The sequence below is a fragment of the Malus domestica genome, chromosome 05 (genome assembly GCF_042453785.1).
Source record: "Malus domestica chromosome 05, GDT2T_hap1".
NCBI classification, from domain to species: Eukaryota; Viridiplantae; Streptophyta; class Magnoliopsida; order Rosales; family Rosaceae; genus Malus; species Malus domestica.
The window spans coordinates 6,754,566-6,773,818 of NC_091665.1; the positions used below are offsets into that span (position 1 = coordinate 6,754,566).

General features: G+C 34.6%; 1 protein-coding gene and 1 long non-coding RNA gene across 5 annotated transcripts; both read right to left on the reverse strand.

The window, feature by feature from the left end:
• Positions 1 to 4,677: 4,677 nt before the first annotated feature.
• LOC139196359 (uncharacterized) lies at positions 4,678 to 6,755 on the reverse strand. The gene is made up of 2 exons (XR_011581185.1): positions 6,351 to 6,755; positions 4,678 to 6,258 (listed from the first exon to the last, which is right to left on the reverse strand). It is a non-coding gene; the product is annotated as an uncharacterized lncRNA (long non-coding RNA).
• A 3,128-nt stretch (positions 6,756 to 9,883) lies between these two features.
• On the reverse strand, positions 9,884 to 18,947 carry LOC103443905 (uncharacterized). Of its 4 annotated transcripts, none has more exons than XM_017334608.3 (8): positions 18,898 to 18,947; positions 15,209 to 15,374; positions 15,029 to 15,124; positions 14,596 to 14,728; positions 14,333 to 14,436; positions 11,594 to 11,765; positions 11,320 to 11,460; positions 9,884 to 11,220 (listed from the first exon to the last, which is right to left on the reverse strand). In XM_017334608.3, exons 3-8 carry the CDS (start codon positions 15,076 to 15,078, stop codon positions 10,204 to 10,206), a joined length of 1,617 nt encoding a protein of 538 aa, XP_017190097.1. In that variant the 5' UTR covers positions 15,079 to 15,124; positions 15,209 to 15,374; positions 18,898 to 18,947; the 3' UTR covers positions 9,884 to 10,203. The 4 variants fall into 4 exon arrangements, with proteins under 4 accessions (XP_017190097.1, XP_070678265.1, XP_008381030.1 ...); XM_070822164.1 differs by having other exon boundaries at positions 15,029 to 15,099; positions 18,898 to 18,946; XM_008382808.4 differs by lacking the exon at positions 18,898 to 18,947 and having other exon boundaries at positions 15,029 to 15,099; positions 15,209 to 15,666.
• Between the last annotated feature and the right edge of the window lie 306 nt (positions 18,948 to 19,253).

The window sequence follows — 19,253 nt, forward strand, 5'->3', positions numbered from 1 at the left end:
ATTATTTTAAATTATTTTTTGTCTTTTCAAAATTTTAGTACTGAAATAAATAGGGGTTTAAGAGTCTTCTTTTAAAAGGATAAATATGTTATTAACATTTTCATTAAATGATGGGTGGGGAAATAAGACAACGGGTGGAAATATCACCAGTCTTTTTAAAATGGGTCGAGTTGAACCGGGCTACCCTGTTTTACATTTTTAATCAAGTGTTGTTTAGTTTTAATTATGTGCCTTTCCAAAAACAAAGCAAAAATATAATTATGTGCCAATTCTATAAATGCTTTTAAATAAAAACTAAGAAAGTTATGCCATGACAAATATATATATATATATATATATATATATATATATATATATGTTATAAAATACTATGAGATAGTTGAGTTTAGATTTCATCGTGATATATCCATATGCATATTACAATAAATAATTATCGTGAACTATGAATGGCTTGATCCCTGTTTAGGGTACGTAGGCAATCTAACAAAACGTTAGATGCAGCCATATAATAAATGAGAACGAATAATCGTGACAATAGTCTAGTTTGGGAAATTGAGTAGTTTGAGGGACATTGGTGGAAAGATTATAAGATTTGACCCTATGTTTTAGTGGTTAAATGTAGATCATAAATCATTGCATGAATAATCAAGAAATTGAAGTAAGGAAAGGGAATTAATTGATAGTTAATTTAACTAGTGTTTAATTAGACTTATCGTCGATGATTACTCCCAAAAGTAAATAGTTTGGGAATGGGTCATTACAGTTTATGCATCCTAGACCATTTGTTTGTATGTTTATATATCTAGAAATATTATGAAATGTTTTAAGTTTAGATTTCATCATGGCATATCCATACGTATATTCCTTGCACATAATTATTGTGAACGCTCTGAAGTGCAAAGGTTAATGCAGGACACTCAGGTAAGTTCAGGTAAGTTTAGGTAAGTTCAAGTAAGTTTACGGTATTAGTTGAACTGATGTGGTTATGGTATGACTACATTTATGTTTCAAGTAACTCCAACACGGTCATATAGGTCACTAGAAGTGACTCCGACTTACATGCTAGCCATGATTAATAAGATATGTGATGAGATATGAATATGTCGTATAGGTCACTAGAAGTGACTCCGACTTACATGCTAGCCATGATTGATGAGATATGTGATGAGATATGAATATGTCGTATAGGTCATTAAAAGTGACTCCGACTTATATGCTAGCCATGATTGATGAATAGGTCATATAGGTCACTAGAAGTGACTCCGACTTATATGCTAGCCATGATTGATGAGATATGTGATGAGATATGAATATGTCGTACAGGTCACTAGAGGTGACTCCGACTTACATGCCAGCCATGATTGATGAGATATGTGATGAAATGCTAGTATATATTTATGATGAGATATGTGATGAATTGCTAGCATATATTTATGATGGGATATGTGATGAAATGCTAGCATATATATAATGAATATATGTGATGAGCTAGCATATGTGGTGAATACGTGTTGAGCTAGCATATGTGGTGAATACGTGGTGAGCTAGCAGACGTGATGAATATGCTATAAGTTAGCATATGATTATAAATATGTGAAGCATGACTTGAATTGATATATATTTATATTCTAAGTCTAGAAATTATACAGATGTTATAGCAAAAGGTTATAGAAATTTATATGGTTTCTATTAAAATTTTATTTACTGGGCCACTCATAATTTATCTTGTCTTCATCCTCTAGGTCTTCTTAGCTGAGCTTTCTTATCGTCGAGGAATCGTGGCGATTCTTAGTATTGGAGATTATTCGAGGGTACGATTCTTAATTCACTTTTCTGTACTTGCTTATGCTCTAATGTCACGTGTGAAGTGGGTTCATTCCCGCTCACCTGTGCACTCTGGTATTTAGGCACTCTTAGGTTTAAATTTATTCACAATATTTCCACATCATCACACTTTATGGCTTCGTCACATTCCAGGTGTTAGCCAGCACAGCTCGATTCGGAGTCCTAATGGACATTCCGGGTCGGGGTGTGTCAAACTCTTCTCTTATGACACTCTTTGTACTCCCTATATCTATCATAGCCGTTGTTTGTATCTTATGTTCTTTTGCTAATTCTATTTCACAATTTATGGTAATTAAAGAACTATTTTTTTGGTTTTTCTATACTATGAACAATATTTTCTAATATTTTAGTATTTTCTGCTGAATTAACTTCTAATAACCTATTATTATAACACTTTTCACATAATATTGAATATGTATTATAGTATTTATTTGCAATTAATTTATTACACTTATGACATTTTTCTGGCCAACCTAAATTAATGTATTTATATTCTTCTTCATGTTGTTCTTCTATGAATGCACACATATACTCCTCTAGATCACTATTTGTGCTACTTGAATATTCTGAGTCTGAATCTATCATGCTAATACTCTCTATACTATAAATACTCTCATTATCACTTAAATCATCTAAACTGTATATTAACTGAATATCCTCATCTTCTTCTAACTTAAACAACTCCATCAAATGTAATTTTTCTTTCAACTGTTTACCTAATTTTGGACATTTAGGTCTAATATGTCCAGCTTCTCCACATGAATACCATTTACAACTACTCTTATTTTTTGGCGCTTTATATTTTCTAATCCAAGGTCTGCCACTTCTTTTTCTAAATTGTTTTGGAATATATTTTCTCTTCCTATATGTTCTTGAAAGTCTTATACTGAAATTCGTATGCTGTTTGTAAGGTTTATATGACTTGTATTTCTTTTTGTATATTTTCTTATGCTTATTTTTCTTATGGCAACCATATTGTTGTGGTACATCTATATTTTTACAACTCATGTAAAATTGTTTCCTAATTTATCTCTTAGCTTTTATTTGACTACACTCTTGTCTAAGTATATCATATACATGTTGAATTCTAGGTCCTATTGCAATATCATTCTTCTTTGGATGCTTTTGCCATTTATTCCAAATCTTTTCACATATTGGTCATTTTATTTTTGTCATATAAGTATCTAATAAATTAATATCACTAATTCTACCTGTTCTTCCTAAATATTTAAAGAAATCTGTGGTATACTCTGTTATATACTGTAAATCACAAATTTGTAATTGTTCTAAATTTCTAATTGCTCTTATTTGTTCTTGTTTGCTTCTGCCATCTAACCTATTATGATCTAAAAACTCTTGTCTAATCAAAGTAACAAAACCATCATCAATATTAAAATGTGTTTTAGCTACCTGATGCTATTCTGGATTTTGGACTTTCCATGACTAGAAATAATCAAAAACTAAACCATCCAAAGTATGCTCAAAGTAATCTAACATATTTTGTGAATTACTAAAATCTAACATTAATGCTGCATGTACGCAACATTTTTCCCATCTCTCAATCGTTCTTTCCCAATCTTATGGATCTACATTATCTAAATTTAATATATTATCAGCTATATTAATTTGTTCTAACCCTCTCAAATATGGAATCCTATTTTTTCTAGGTTTTATCATATTTTCTTCTATATAATCTACTTTTGCTTTTTCATTATATTGTTCTTTTGTTGGTCTCAAAAATTGTTGATCAGTTCTACTTGCGTGTCCTGGATTTTCTACTCTTAATGTACTACTTTCTTATGCTGGATTACATTATGCTTTCAATTCTAATAAATTATTATATTCTTTTGATCCTAAAATATGTTCCACTCCTATTTCTAAGATTAAATTTTTCATCTCTTCGTCTGAAATTCTATGTAGTCCTAAATCATATGTCTTATATTTTTCCAAATATTGTTCTTCATCTAAATGATCAATATCTTATATAAGCTTATCTACAATATGATCAAAGTTTTGCTCAACTAAATTAATATCTAAATTATCAAAAGCCATATGTATACTCTCATTTTCGATTTCACTTTCATCTTCTTCTATTTTTTCTAGTTGCTTATAGTTACTAAACCTAATTGTTGCTTGACTTGTACTAGTTTCATATATTGGTACTTTATCTGGTTGTCTATTTGTTGCTACTTGTAAATTAGGTAATGTCCACTGAGTTCCTTCTAAAAAGCTATTATCTACGGGTTTTGCTTCTATCATATTTACATGTTTACTACCAAATGTTTGAACTAAATTTTGAAACTCTAAATTAAACTTATGATTATATCTATCAGACACTTTACCTATATACATTAAGCTAATACACAAATTTTTATACTCTCCTTTCATATTATAATTTTTCGTTCTTATGCTCACTTTAATATATTTACTAAATTCATTAATCGTCTTAACATAATTTAGAATACAACCTATGACTGCTAAGTTTGAACTTAAGTCTACTTTAGCTGTTGCTATTGCTGCTTATTGGTGATTATCCCATCTATCATCATATATGTATACTAATGCTTTTGTGCCTACTTGTGCTCTGGTTAATCCTGCTATTCCAATTAATATTGTTCCTATATGAATCTGACTAAAACGTGATTTTCTCAAATAAGTAACTGCTTCTTTACTAATTAAATTAAGTGTGACTTCTTTTGACACACCTCGACCTGGAAAGGTCGAAGCATGCTGGCCATCACCGTGAGGTGACGTAACCATAAGGGTAAGTGATGCAAAAAGTGAATAAAATTAAAACTAATTAGAACTAAACAGTGAAAGAGTGCGCAATCGTGAGTTGAACCCACTACAATTATTCAAAGCGTAATAGACAGTGAGACTACAGAAGAGTAGTCAAAACAACCAAAGTACACTTATTACATAATAGTGATAAGTTCATATGTCTAAACAGAAGAAAATATCAGAACTGCCGAGATTCCTCGAGTGCTGCAAAAAGTACAGCTATCTAGGTTCTAGAGGGGCGAAAAACAAAGTTGAGTGGGTCAGCAAAACAATGTTTATAAGAAAACCTTTAACTTTGAAAATATTAACCCCTCGCCGTAAAACAAATATAGTTTCCTTAAAATATACTACTCAAGTATAGTAATTTGATAATATTATGGCAGTAATATAACCAGGAATATGCCAAGTAATGATGTATCAAATACCACAATAATAATCATGTGATAATCAAGTATAACTAAGTGTTCATCCATCTAAGCTGACACACAAGTTCGAACATATAGTTTCTGTCACGAACAGGACTGGGTGTAATCAATATTCTCTAGTACTACGATCACGTGAAGACTGGTGCAGAAGCACATCATATACAAGTCGGATTGCCTAATGCAATCTACCTAACAAGACTGGCACCTAACTTGGATCCAAGGCAAGCGAATGGTGCAGATGTGAACATATACGTGAAAGACTGGCCCTCGCCCTGGGGCGAGTACTAACACCGGGATGCAGCAAGATGAGCATGTATATAAGTATGTATGAATGACTTGACAGTAATATCTCAGCCATATAGCAGCATTTATCACAATATATATCACAATAACGATACTTGGCAATATAAGCGTAAAAGTGAAGTAAATACGCATTTATGGAAACTATAAATATGTATAGGTATAAAACAACTACCCACTCACAAGTACATTGTTAGGTCGTAGCCCCCAAGCCTAACTTGGCCTTGTAAATCCTCGGGATAAGTTTCCCCTATATGTGAAATAACTAAAATAACATTAATTAAAGCACATAACGGAAACCTAAATAAAACCCCCATAGTTTGCTCAAACCTAGGGTTTAAATATATGAAATCGATCTACTCAATGACACGAACACACACGTGGTGACCACACGCCGACTGGAGGCCGAACACCCTGCCCAAAGTGGCTGTACAAAATGGTCACACGCGTCCACGCGCCCACGAGTACAGGTGTACTCACCTTCCTCGTGATTTTCTGCAGTTTTTGCAGCTTCCAGAGCTCTAACGAGCTCGATTCTTAACCAAATCCACTTCTACAAAAGCCAAATTAAAGCTAGAAATGTGATGTATCGATCCCAATTCACAGAAAGTTTGAATACGGGCCATGTTATTCAGAAATTTGGCCTGAAAGTGGCCAAATGACCACGGTTGCAAATTTTCCAGAAACTGAAATTTTCTTCCCAACTTCCAGATTTGATTTCTAACTCGTTACTTAACCAAACTCAGTGATTCAAAAGCCATTATGAAGTTAGGAATGTAAAGAACAAGTTTGTACCTAGTAGGAGCCCAAATGTGGTCGAGGTTGACCGGAAAATTGGGTTGAAAGTGACCAAATGGTCATGGTCCTTGACTGAAAGACGTGCAAGTTCTTCTTCTTCTTGAATTTTCTGGGTAAAACCATACATTCAAAACACAAACAAGAGATCAATATCAACCCATAGAAGTGAAATGAAGGTTTTAAGGGTTTCTCGAGGCTTACCTAAGTCATGAATGGCCTGAAAATCGTTATGTCGAACTCGCCAAGTCGACCTTCCAAGTTGGTGAGTCAAAACTCGTCTACACCAGATTTCAGGGACATGGTTGTGATCGTGGGACTGAGATGAACACAATGGTGTAGATGGTTTGTCACGTTTGTGAGTTTTGGTGTGTTTTTGTGAAGGTTGCAGAGAGGAAGAGGGAGCTCGGCGAGGGAGAAAGAGAAGAGAAAGAGAGTGATGTGAGGTTGCTTTTCTGATTGGGGGACAGAAATGAGGGAGAGATGGGATAGGTGAGGGAGTCAATAATGGATGAGGGTGCACGGGATGGACTAGGTAGAAGTTAGGGATAGACTTTAGACTTTTGTATTGAAAAGAGTATTGAAAATCTATCCATAATAGTATTTTCGTACACCCGCAACAACGTGTACAATTAAATGCGATAGCGAGAAATGAAAAGGGAAATAGATAAGAATAAGTCCACGTCACTTGCCAATAAGGGCATAATTGTTAAATTACATATTCGGGGAGAAATTACATATGAAAATTAGGGACGGGTCGTCACATCTTTATCAATACAGCTAACTTCATGTTGACTGATGCTACTTACAATTCTACTTCTGTTTTCAAATAAACCTAATTGATACAAGTTATATTTATTTTTCTGTGTTCTCTCGAAACCTCTTCGAATAAATTCTTGTGCTTCTTCTTCATTTGGATAAATATCTGCAGCTCTAACTACTTCTTTTCCTTTTTTCCTAAAGAGTTCCATTTTCTATTATCAAAAGGATTTAGCTTAGGTCCTCTATTATTATTTGCACTTAAAGTTAAATTTTCTAATTTATCTAGCAAAGATGGTGGAAATGATGAAGATGCGTTATGTAAAACTTGGTTTATTTCTGCAATTTGTTCTTCAACTTGATCTAATTTTCAGCCAAACTTAAAACTAATCGAATAATTAAATTATTTTGCCTAACGGGAATATTACTACTGGATACTTGTATTGAAAAATCTGTTAAACCTACTGGTTCTTTATCTAACTTACTAATTTCTTTCAAAACTTGGATATATTTTCTGTTAGTTCTAGAATTTGTTATTAAACTAATAATTTATCTATTTTATTATGCAACTTATCTACTTGTTCACTCAACTCCTTTTGTAATAATTGAATTTTTTAAACTTCTAATTTTAACTGCTCAACTATTTCTAGTGATCTAAATTCTACTTGTTTCGGCTTACTATCTAAGAGATCAACAAGCTCTTTTATCTCTCTTTTGCTAGGAAATCTTTGAATATTTGTATTATTATCTTCTAACTGAGATGTAATATAATCTAAATTTTTTCTAATTATTTTTATGGAATTTTTCTGAAAATGCTCTAACAACTGGTTTAACAAATTATTATGCTAATTATTTTCTAATTTTATGTTTTCTGCTTGACTAATAATAAGATCTACAATACTATTGGCTTGTGGATTTTCTTCACTATGCAAAATATGATTATGCTTTCTCAATGGAAAATAACAAACTAAACTATTTTGGTCTAATGTTATTTTTCTTTTTTGAGGTTCACTAATTTCTAAATTAAGATAATCTATCATAAACTACAGTCTACATTTCTCTAAAGTTATTGCTAACTGGTTTCTTAGAAACTCTCTTTCTTTTCTCAAGGTCTCTAAAGCTTGATATATTGCTCTTTTTGCTTCTAAAACTTTATGTTGTACTTCTGTGTTATTATATTTACAAATAAATGAAAGATATTCAAGATAACCAAGATAAAACTTTTGCTTCTTCAAAGTCCTGTTTATTCTTTTGGATATATATGCTAATCTTCTCTTTATGCTATTTATAGTTAGGTGTCTGGAACAATAAATACCTGGTGGTTATGGCTAACAAGGTCTACAAGGACAATAATATATGTTGTTCATGCAAAATAAACAAGTGTGATATCAGTTATGTTAATGACTTCCGTCCTCAAGATACTTTACTATTATAATTATACTATTAAAATGCTAAATTTGGCTCTGATACCAAATTCGCAACGCAGACTCGGTTAAATAGTTGGATGGCCATTATAACAACTAGACATAAGACCTTGCACATGGAACTCAACATGTTTCAGCATGACGGCCACTCACAGTACAAGTATAAGGCCTTAACGGCTGAACTCAGAGGTATGAAGAACTCAGAGGTACCATGGTTAATGTCCAATTATTTGTATAGCAAGCATTTAACTATAACAGAGTGCTCGAACAAAGTATAATCGTCAATTTAGTTGGTTAATAATATAACTACAATAGTGTTTCCCTGTTTTGGACTAAAAGTCTAATTAAACAAGCACACTAAAGAAAGAAAATAAAGCTTACTTAAGACTTGGAGATTGCTTGAATATGTACATGTGAACTTTTATTGATATATGGAATGTTTACAAAGATAGTTGTTTACTAGAAAGTGTTTATAAGGAAGTGTTTACAAGGATGCTATGAAGACTACAGATGCTTGAAAGTATGAAGATGATGTGAGTATGAGAGTAGGGTGTTCAGGTACTGAGTGGTTGAGGTGTGTTCTGCATGGGAGGAAAAACTCCCTTATATACAAGATCTAATTCTTGAAAGACAAAATAACATTTCAACTATTTACAACTTTTTTGAGTAATGACAGCAGACTGTTTCTGAAAGCTGTTAGCACTGTTTCTGAAAACTAACGGACTTGTCTTTACTTTAAAGGAGGTCATGTGAATCTATGTTGTCTTGGCTGCTGAAATATTTGCCACCCTTTCCTTTTATCCCAATGTTTTCTGTTGGTACCATATATTGGGCCTCATCTTTGGACCTCATCCCTAGGTCCATGACAAATGTAAAAGGGGAGGGAGTCCTTATTCTATAAAAGGGACTATCCCTCACCCTCATTAAGGACTCAACATTCAAAGCCTGACAACCAAACAAAGACTCTCATCTCACATGCCTCACAATATAGAGGGCAATACCCTCTCATCCAAACAGAGAGCAAAATGGCAAGGGCTGCATCCACAAAGAGCTCCCTTGCCGATCCATTGTAATCCATACATACATACATAATCAACATCAGTGTGGACGTAACCCAAACATTGGGGTGAACCACGATACATCTTTGTGTTCTTGTGCGTTTGTGTGATTCACGGCTGGATTTACTTTGGTCCATGATCTTCTGAATTTTGTGCATCAACATTTTCTGCAATTATCAGTCCTTGTCTTCTTTTGGTGAAACCACGTGAATTTTGTTGAATACTAAGCCATCTTGTACAAATGCTTGAAGGGCATGATTGTCATTTTATAAAACTTCTGTCCTGATGATTAAAAGGAAAGTTTTTTGGAGTTTTTGGTTAGTTTTCCATTTAAAATATTGTCTTCTACCACTGCTATATAGTTGGCATAATACAGGGTATTATCAGAGAAAAAGGACCAGACTTCTGCCGTCATAAGTTCATATCATAATTATTTCTATGTACGTGGTTTGCCACTCTTTTGCACTCAAGTTCAAATTTCTGTTTACACAGTAAATAAGATATCAAGAAACTTTTTTTTTTATTGCATATATCTAATTATTTCGAGCAGCAATACAATTGGTACATTGCTATCCCAAATGTAACCAAGACTACATACCATGAATTCTCGACCATGAACACCTCAACAGAATCAAAGGCACAAACTCACACCCATTCAACTTACATAAACAAGTACACTGCACTACTATACAAAATTACAAATAATTGAATACACCATATAACAAAAGTTGTGTGAAAGTACAAACACATCCCCTGCTCAGCAAGATCAAAGAAAGCGAAATTGAGCCGTGCAATAAAACGATAAATACTCATACCTCAGTGCCCTTGGGATGGGAAAGGATTATCTGTAGAAGACTGAGCATCAGATCCGACATTTGAATTTTGCGATGTAAATAAGTTTGGGTATGAGAAGTACGAGTCATCCCCCATTGAAGCCAATCTCTGAGGCTGATGACGAACAGGTTCATGCTCAGAAGCATGGTCATTGGAATGTGCGGAATCAAAATCAACATTAAGTGGTTCCATAGTGATAGACGAAGCATTTGATATCTCTGATCCCTGGCCATATAAATGGATTGGATGGGGTACCGGAGAATCTATTACACCATCAGATCCACCATCAGGGATAAGATGATTGGAGTCTGGTTTTTCTCTTGTATCTGACTGATTAGGAACGTCCACATGAAATGGGTTTTCACAGCTAGTTTCTGGGACGACTTCACTTTTTTTCTTGGTAATCTCGTTGATTCTGACCTGTGCAAGACTAGCTGCCGAGCGAGCCGCTGTGGCTGCACGTTCTGCAGAGTCCGCAGCAGCCTGAGCAGCAGCTAACACATCCTGCAAATCGACGTTGACCTCACTTCTTGTTCTTGAAAGATTTGGTGGTGGATTGCTTTGTCTCGTTGAAAATGACGCAGAAGAAAGTGAAGGGTAAGAAATAAATGGCAAAAACTGCTTATCTTCCACAGCACCAACCAAGACATGAGACTGTTCCTGATTGTTAGCTACTGATCTTTCTTCCATCACTTCTCCAGACTCAAAGGAAGGCTCTTTAGATTGACTTTCAACGGACCCAAATTTCTTTGACAAGTCATGATCAATTTCAGGGTGTGGATGGGTTGGTAAAGGAGGAGACATTGCTGGTGCTGAGGCTGGATTTGCACTTGGTCGTAGTGATTGCTTGGGTACTTCAGGAAAGTCTAATGAGTCCAAACCGTCATCAGAATCAGACAGTTCTTTCTGGTCTTGATCTGGGCTGTATTGCAATGTTTCATCCTGTTTTTCTTTAGGAAGGGGCAATTTAGACCCACTAACAAACTGTGTCGGACCACTCTGACAATGAGAGGACAGATTTAAGCAGACATAGGTGAAAAGGAAATAGGGAAAAAGGACAAGCGAAAAATGAGACCAAGCAGGGGCATATATGCTTACCAACAAATCTTCATGCGGTTTGTAAATTTCAGCTTCAGATGCAGCAGGATCCCAATCCAGGTCATGCTCTTCAGCAATTTCTTTCAGAAGCTTCAGTTTTTTCTCAGGTGAGGGTGCACGAACAGATAGCAGTTCTATCAACTGTACCAAAACCGAATGTCACAAACACATAGTAGGAAACTAAATATAATGAACAACACCCTTGCAAGTTTAGTTGACCAAAAGATCATGGGAGAAAAAGGGAGTACACTACAAAAAGAAAGTTCATAAAAACCTGGCGATTGACACCACAATCCGGTATGAGCTCTGTTGCAGCTGCTACAAATTCTTTCCCATATTTTGAAGCAAATAGCATTTGAACTTGCAGCAACTCCGGCAGATCAGCACATCTTGGCGCAGCAAAACACACACTGGATATTGCTTCTTTCAAGTCTATAGGGCATTCCCTGTACCAAACGAAAAGTTATAAATAAAGTATGTGAATTTTAAAATGTATGTAATTACAAAACTTAACCAACTCTTTTGTGTTGACTTCAACAAACTTTAATGCCAAAAAATCAAGTATCACAGACAACACTTAATGCGACAAATGTTTGAGAATAATCAACCATATGAACCTAGTCAAGGACCAAGGTACACAGACTAACCGTGATAATAAGCTATGTGATGCTAGAAGTGCACGTGTCGCAAGCTACCTCAGTACAATAACATGGTGGGTTAAGTGGAAGTGCAATGTGAATTAATCGAATTCCCCGGGATACATGAGGGTTGGGGTTGTATAATGCATGGTATGCCATCTGGATCGCCACAAAAGTTCGTAAAGTCTTAGTAAAGTCAGAAATTTCATAATAGGTTCATCTGATCCTCCATCAAGGAACAAGGACAGAGTAAATATGAAACTCAAACAAAACTTCCTATAACTGATACTATTGAACTGCATATTCCAGAAGCACAAATAAACCACCGGTTAGAGAGCAGACAGTGCTCCCCGCTAGCATTTGATGGGTTTAGTGACTGAATTGCAATCCTTGAATGACAAACTCTGTTTGGTTACTCAAATATATTGGTAAGAGATGGTATTGATAATTTATTTGTAACAATTTGGGAAGAAATATACATCTGTCCAGCTTAGCTAAAGTGCTTGTATTCCACAAGAAGAAAAACCAATCACTAGTTCTCAAATTTTCTTTTTCCTCTCTCTTCTCTCCCCAACTATTTCTAGAAGACAAATTAAGTATATATGAAACTAGAAACCCAGAACAAGCTTACAGAGAGAAAGCCTGTTAGCAGCATGTTTTCTATGGAACTGGAAATAAGTGAATCTCTTTCATGCATATCTATTTTACAGGGCAACAAACAAGTGAATTAAAGGATTAAGTTTGGGTTTCCCAAAAACTCAAAAATGTTTGACTTCGGACCTTTAACCAATCAAACATGTAATATTATTGATTAGGCGAAAAAGAAAATATGATCATTGCACTTTCAAATTATTTCAAAAAGCTTTTTTGATCTAACCCAAAATGCAGCAGCCAAATTTCTGCCTACCATGAGAAACATAGGCTAGTTTACAAGCTTAGTCAGACACTAAAAACTAAAAATTAAGTAACAAAATGATGTATTCTTGACTTAAAAAATGCTATGAGAAACCATATCATCATATCCAAAGTCCCACGCATTGTATGTAAGAATTTATGTAGCTATGCCATTGCAGACTCTTCTTCTCATCTATAATTTTCTCTTAACGAGTTTACCTCTGCACCCATGTACATCTCAAAATGATGGGTGTGTTTGTGAATGTGTGCTTTTGTCTTAGTCTAAAGAGGTTGCTTCTGTTAACACCCACTTGGAATGCAGGGGCCGTTTGCCCTTTTTGCTATAACATGTGGTTTATAAGGCTCTTCTCCAAGAAGATTTAAGTTTGTCAGGTGTTCCGTGAAGAAAAAATAGTCACATCAATCTATAGCAAAGTTGCAACTAACAGAGCTTTATTTGGTCTTGTAAGGAAACTTGAAAAGAAGAAAGAAAAGAAGTTATTCAGAAAATATAGTTAGGTGTCAAAATAAAAAACATGGGCATTATTTTCTAATTTAGATTATCCTAAAGTAATAACATATAGTGATAAAACTCCTATAAAACTTTTTGATAAAATATGGGTGGGGAAACATATATGGTGGGGGGAGCAAGGGGATTTTAGAGGTCCTGTGCTCAAACCCTCAAGTATTAAAAAAAATAAAAAATCCTTTCATTTGATTAATTGATTAAGAGAAATTTTATTCTTTATTCTAGCAACAATGGTCTTTTTTTAAAGCCATCCCTCTCCCCCAAGGAAAAGAAACAATGAGTACACTATGGACTGAGGATTATTAACAATAAATTTTTATTTTTTTCTTTTTCTAAATCATACTGGTTCATAATTTCTGTAATACATGCCTGTTACTAAATCCAAGAGATGCACCCTAGATCAGCCCAGATTTTTCACTAACACATTGCTGAATTGCTTGCAAGTTTATAAGGGATTACAACGTATCAATTGCTTTTTAAGAATGAGATTCTACACAGAAAGTGGAAGCAAACATCAATCTAAAACTAAATCTTCCTTCTTTATACAATCCACTGACAGTCATTCTTTCACCATACTAAAAGATATGTATAGATATTTTCCAAATTTTCAAACATTGACTTAAATTTGATTTGGTGAAACCAAGTTAACCATCCTATAGTTAGCCATTAAAAAAGATAGCAGGCATAGCAGCATGCACTATAACCCATTCTCCCCAAATCATCTCAGCTTTTAGACTTACAATATATACAGTTCTCAAAATGTTCCCTCCCTAGAGAGAAATATGAGATATTGACACAATTTCAGATTAGGGTTCTGACCACAGAAAATATAAGCTTACAGAAATGCTAAACCAAAAGGTTGGGTTAAAATAATTTTTTTTTATGAAAAACAATCAGAAATAGAAACTGAACAGGAACATTTTACAAGCAAATCATCAGTTTAGAGAATAACCTTTGTGATTCAATAATTGGAAGGCGGACAGCAATAAGCTCAGAAAATAGCTCAAGGATCTCCTGAGCTGCCATCATGTTCTCTTCTCTAATAATATGTTCTACCTGAAATGTAAATATCAATAACAACATTACGAAATGATCGTTAGAAATACCCAAACTAAACTTTCTCTTCATACTTTCTAATAAGGGTACCCAACTCATATACTCCATAAGTAGCAGAATCTCTTAGTATAGATAATATAAGGAGAAGAGATGTATTACCCGAATCCTTGCAGTAGCCTCTTGGCCAGTCTCAAGAAGCTTGGCAATGTCGCGGCGCATCTGTTTAATCTGAATTTCTCTCCTGTTCCTCAACAATTTTATCCGCGGAATTGTCAATTTCAGCATGGTTTTGCTGCACATAGAAATACACACTTACATAAAATCACAGAATCACAAAATTCAAAGTTGCATTGCACATCCACAGAACGCAAATAATTCAAAACCCCCGTCCTTAAAATCTTCAGCATATCATACTCAAATGGGTTTTCTAAGAAATTAAAATTTTGTAAAATCTCACACTTCCTCTACAGACAAACAGAAGTACCAAATCGATCCAAGATTTCGATCTCAATAAAAATTGAGACGAAACTAAAACGGAAAAAAAAAAAAGAGAGACAAACTGAGAGAGAGAGAGAGATGAGTGACGGGGTACCATTTGGCCGCTTTGAAGCCCTTGTTGAAGAAGGAATCGAGCATCGACATGGCCGATGAAAATCCAGATCCCTAGTTCCCAAATAAAAGATTCAATCTTTTCTCTGCGTATTGGATTTTGATGTTGCAGAAGCTGAAGGAATTGGATGACGAGGATATGATCGAGAATTATGATCAGTACCTGAGGAGGAGATGACTACCTGCTAAGTACAAGTTTTGCTTAATGGACAAGGACTCCCTTCCTTCCTGCGTGTACCGCTTACCTCTCTATGTTTGCGCGGGCGATCTGTGCGTTGTGTCCGAACACTCCCTAGTTAACAATTGTAAAAATATATTAGAGTTCCACACTCATATGTAACATCTCAGGTAGATTAAGGATTGGAGAGATTGATTTCAATAATACTTAGTATGCTAATAAAGAAATGTATTATTAGGATTTTATAGCTAAAGTAATCCTGATACGGTTACTAAACCTAATCAGATATGAATACTAAAGTTTAGGTGATAAAATTTTGTTCGAGTAGAATTACATGATGGGAAGTTTCCCTCTTGGATTCCACCTCTTTTACTATATAACAAGGATCCTTGCTCTCACACTCTACACCCAGAAATAACTCTTCTAGCTCCATTGAATAGAGTCGTGATAAGGCGAGTGAAAGACAGCAGAAGATCATTTGTTTACGCTATAGAGTTGTCACGATACAATCGGAGATGCATATGTTCAGAAGATTGCTCAATGGAGTTTGTAATCCAAATAAGTGTTTTTAGTTGATTATGAATTTCCTTCTAACATATGGTATCAGAGCTACACATAACCAGTGTTCTAAAAATCGGCCTAGGCGGTGAAGGCCCGCCCCGATTTAGGGAAAATCGTTTCGAAAAATCAATCTGGAGCTAGATGGTCCTAGGCAACGCCTAGGCGGCTTAGGTGGTTTTTTTTTTTTTAATTAATTGTGTGTTTTTTTCTTTTTTAGTTTCATGGTGGTATACTTATGGAAATGGTATACCTAATTTGCAAATTATGGATTGACTACAAGTTCATCCAATTGTAAAATGAATTGGAGCACTACTGAGGGAATACATACAAAGAAATGAAATAAACTAGATATTATGTCTAATCCAATACAAGAATCATGAACAAGAATAATTTAGTCTATCATCTAAGAATACTCCTCATTATGATTATATGCTTACTGTTTTTTAAATATTGAACTTGTTGGATGGATGTACTTTGTGTATTCTTCTACTTCTATTTTTGCATTTTATCATTCTTTTATTTATAAAATATATAATAAATTTACATAAATCAACCTAGGTGCTAGGTCCCTGCCCGCCGTCGGACTAATACCTAACATTTTTTAGAACCTTACTCATAATACGACTAAAGACCTATTGGGTAAACCCTTAAATTTATAAACAGAATCCACGACATGTTTTAGATTTCAATCAAGAAATAAATTTTGTGCTATCAAACATACAGTGGATACAACTTGCCATGCTGAAATCGACACTCTAGCTATTATTTAAAAATTGTGTTCATATCTAGGTGGGATAGGAAAACCAACAAAAAAAACTAATATGCATTGTTGAGATTCTGTTTTTTGTTATTCGGCCTCATAAAGGTATTGAGGGATTTCTGTAGTTTTTCCACATCCAGGTTCCCCGACAATAACAAAAGCCTGATACTTTTCAATTGCTAGCAGAAAATTAAAAATAAAATAGGGTAAAAGACTGTTTACTACTCTTATGTTTTATGGTTTTCAACATTTAGTACATCAAGTTTTTTTCGTCTCAGATTCATACCTGAAGTGTAAATTTTGGGACATTCTCATACATTCGTTAGTCAAACTGTTAAATCTGCCGTTAATTGTGACGTGGCGCCTATATGGACAATGACTGGGCACCACGTGTCATCCACGTTTTTTTTTTCTTTTTTTTTCTTTTTTTTTCTTCTTCCTTCTTCTTCTTTCTTCTTCTGTAACTTTTTTTTTTCTTCCTCCTTCTCCTTCTTCCTTCCTCCTTCTTCCTTCCCTTCTTCCTTCTTCCTTCTTCACCTTCACCTTCTCCTTCTTCTTCTTCTTCCTCCGAATATGGGGAATTTTTTTTTCTTTCTTTTTTTTTCTTTCTTCTTCTTCCTCCTTCTTCTTTCTTCTTCTTCTTCCTCCTCTGACTGCAACTTTTTTTTTCTTCCTCCTTCTTCTCCTTCTTCCTTCCTCCTTCTTCTTTCCCCTTCTTATTTCCCCTTCTTCTCTTTCTTCTTCTTCTTCTTCCTCCGAATCTGGGGAAGATGAAGGTTTTTTTTTTTTCTTCCTCCTTCTTCTCCTTCTTCCTTCCCCTTCTTCTGCTTCTTCCTTCTTCTTCCTCCGAACATGGGGAAGATGAAGGTTTTTTTTCTTTTCCTTCTTTCTTCTTTCTTTTTCCTCCTTCTTCTTCCTTCTTCTTCTTCCTTATTCTTCTTCTTCCTCCGATTGCAACTTTTTTTTTTCTTCCTTCTTCTTCCTCCTTCTTCCTCCTTCTTCCTCCGATTGCAACTTTTTTTTTTCTTCCTTCTTCTTCCTCCTTCTTCCTCCTTCTTCCTCCTTCTTCTTCTCCTTCTTCCTTCCTCCTTCTTCCTTCCCCTTCTTCTCCTTCTTCCTTCTTCCTTCTTCTTCATCTTCCTCAAAAAAAAAAAAAAACCTTCATCTTCCCCAGATTCGGAGGAAGAAGAAGAAGAAGAAGGAAGAAGGGGAAGGAAGAAGGTGGAAGAAAAATAAATAAAAAGATTGAGGAAGAAGAAGAAGAAAGAAGAAGAAGAAGGAGGAAAAAGGAGGAAGAAGAAGAAAGAAGAAAAAAAAAAAAAAAAACTTCCCCAGATTCGGAGGAAGAAGAAGAAGAAGAAGAAGAAGGAAGAAGAAGGAAGAAGGAGAAGAAGGGGAAGGAAGAAGGAGAAGGAGGAAGAAAAAAAAAGTTGCAGAAGAAGGAAGAAGGAGAAGGAGGAAGAAAAAAAAAGTTGCAGAAGAAGGAAGAAGAAGAAAGAAGAAAAAAAAAACGTGGATGACACGTGGTGCTCAGTCATTGTCCACATAGGCGACACGTCATAATTAACGGCAGATTTAACAGTTTGACTAACGGATGTATGAGACTGTCCCAAAATTTACACTTTAGGTATGAATCTGAGAAGAAAAAAACTTGATGTATTAAATGTTGAAAACCACAAAACATGAGGGTAGTAAATAATCTTTTACCCAATAAAATAAAATAAAAGATGAATGCTTCCATTGTAAAAGCCAAGAGAAAATAAAAAGATGAGAATTTGATTTTTACAAGAGGACGATCTGTTTTCTTTATAGCATGGGATCTTTGAGTTTCTTAGTTTGTCTTATGGTGATAACTAAATGAGGAAGAAGCAGAATTGAGAGTTATCTTGACTGACATACATACAAAATTGAAAATTAAAGAATGGACCAGACCATTGGTATTCTGTGAGTGGTACGTGTTTTTGAGTGTTGTAGCAGATATGCAATTATAAAGGCTTCTTTATAAGTATTGCAGTTTGACTGTGGTTTCAGTCATTAAGGTGACCAAATGCTTAGTGATACACATATTGCACTTATAAGACTAATACTATGCATTAATTCATTCATATCTTGTTGTAGCTTCATGTGTTTGTTAATTTCATGACAGTAATATTGGGGATAGTGTTTAATTTGTAAAATGTCATTCCCTCTTGTTCTTTATGGATATTAGCTCAAAACAGAAGTTTGTTTATCATGGATTTTATTGTTTTGATCTCATGGCCATTAAGAGCAATTTTAATATTCGATTTTGAGTCTTTTGTATACAAGTGTTGACTCTAGTGGGAGAATGTAAGGCTATATTAGAGTTACACACTTGTATGTAACATCTCATATAGATTAAGGATTGCAGAGATTGATTTCAATAATACTTGTATGCTAATAAAGAGAGTGTATTATTAGGATTTTATAGCTAAAGTAATCCTGATACGATTAGTAAACCTAATCAAATATGAATACTAAAGTTTAGGTGATAAAAGTCTTGTTCGAGTAGAATTACATGATGGGAAGTTTCCTACTTGGATTCCACCTCTTTTACTATATAACAAGGTCTCTGCTCTCACACTCTACACACATAAATAACCCTTCTAGCCCCATTGAATAGAGTTGTGATTAGGTGAGCGAAAGAGAGTGGATGATCATTTGTTTACGCTATAGAGTTGTAACGATACA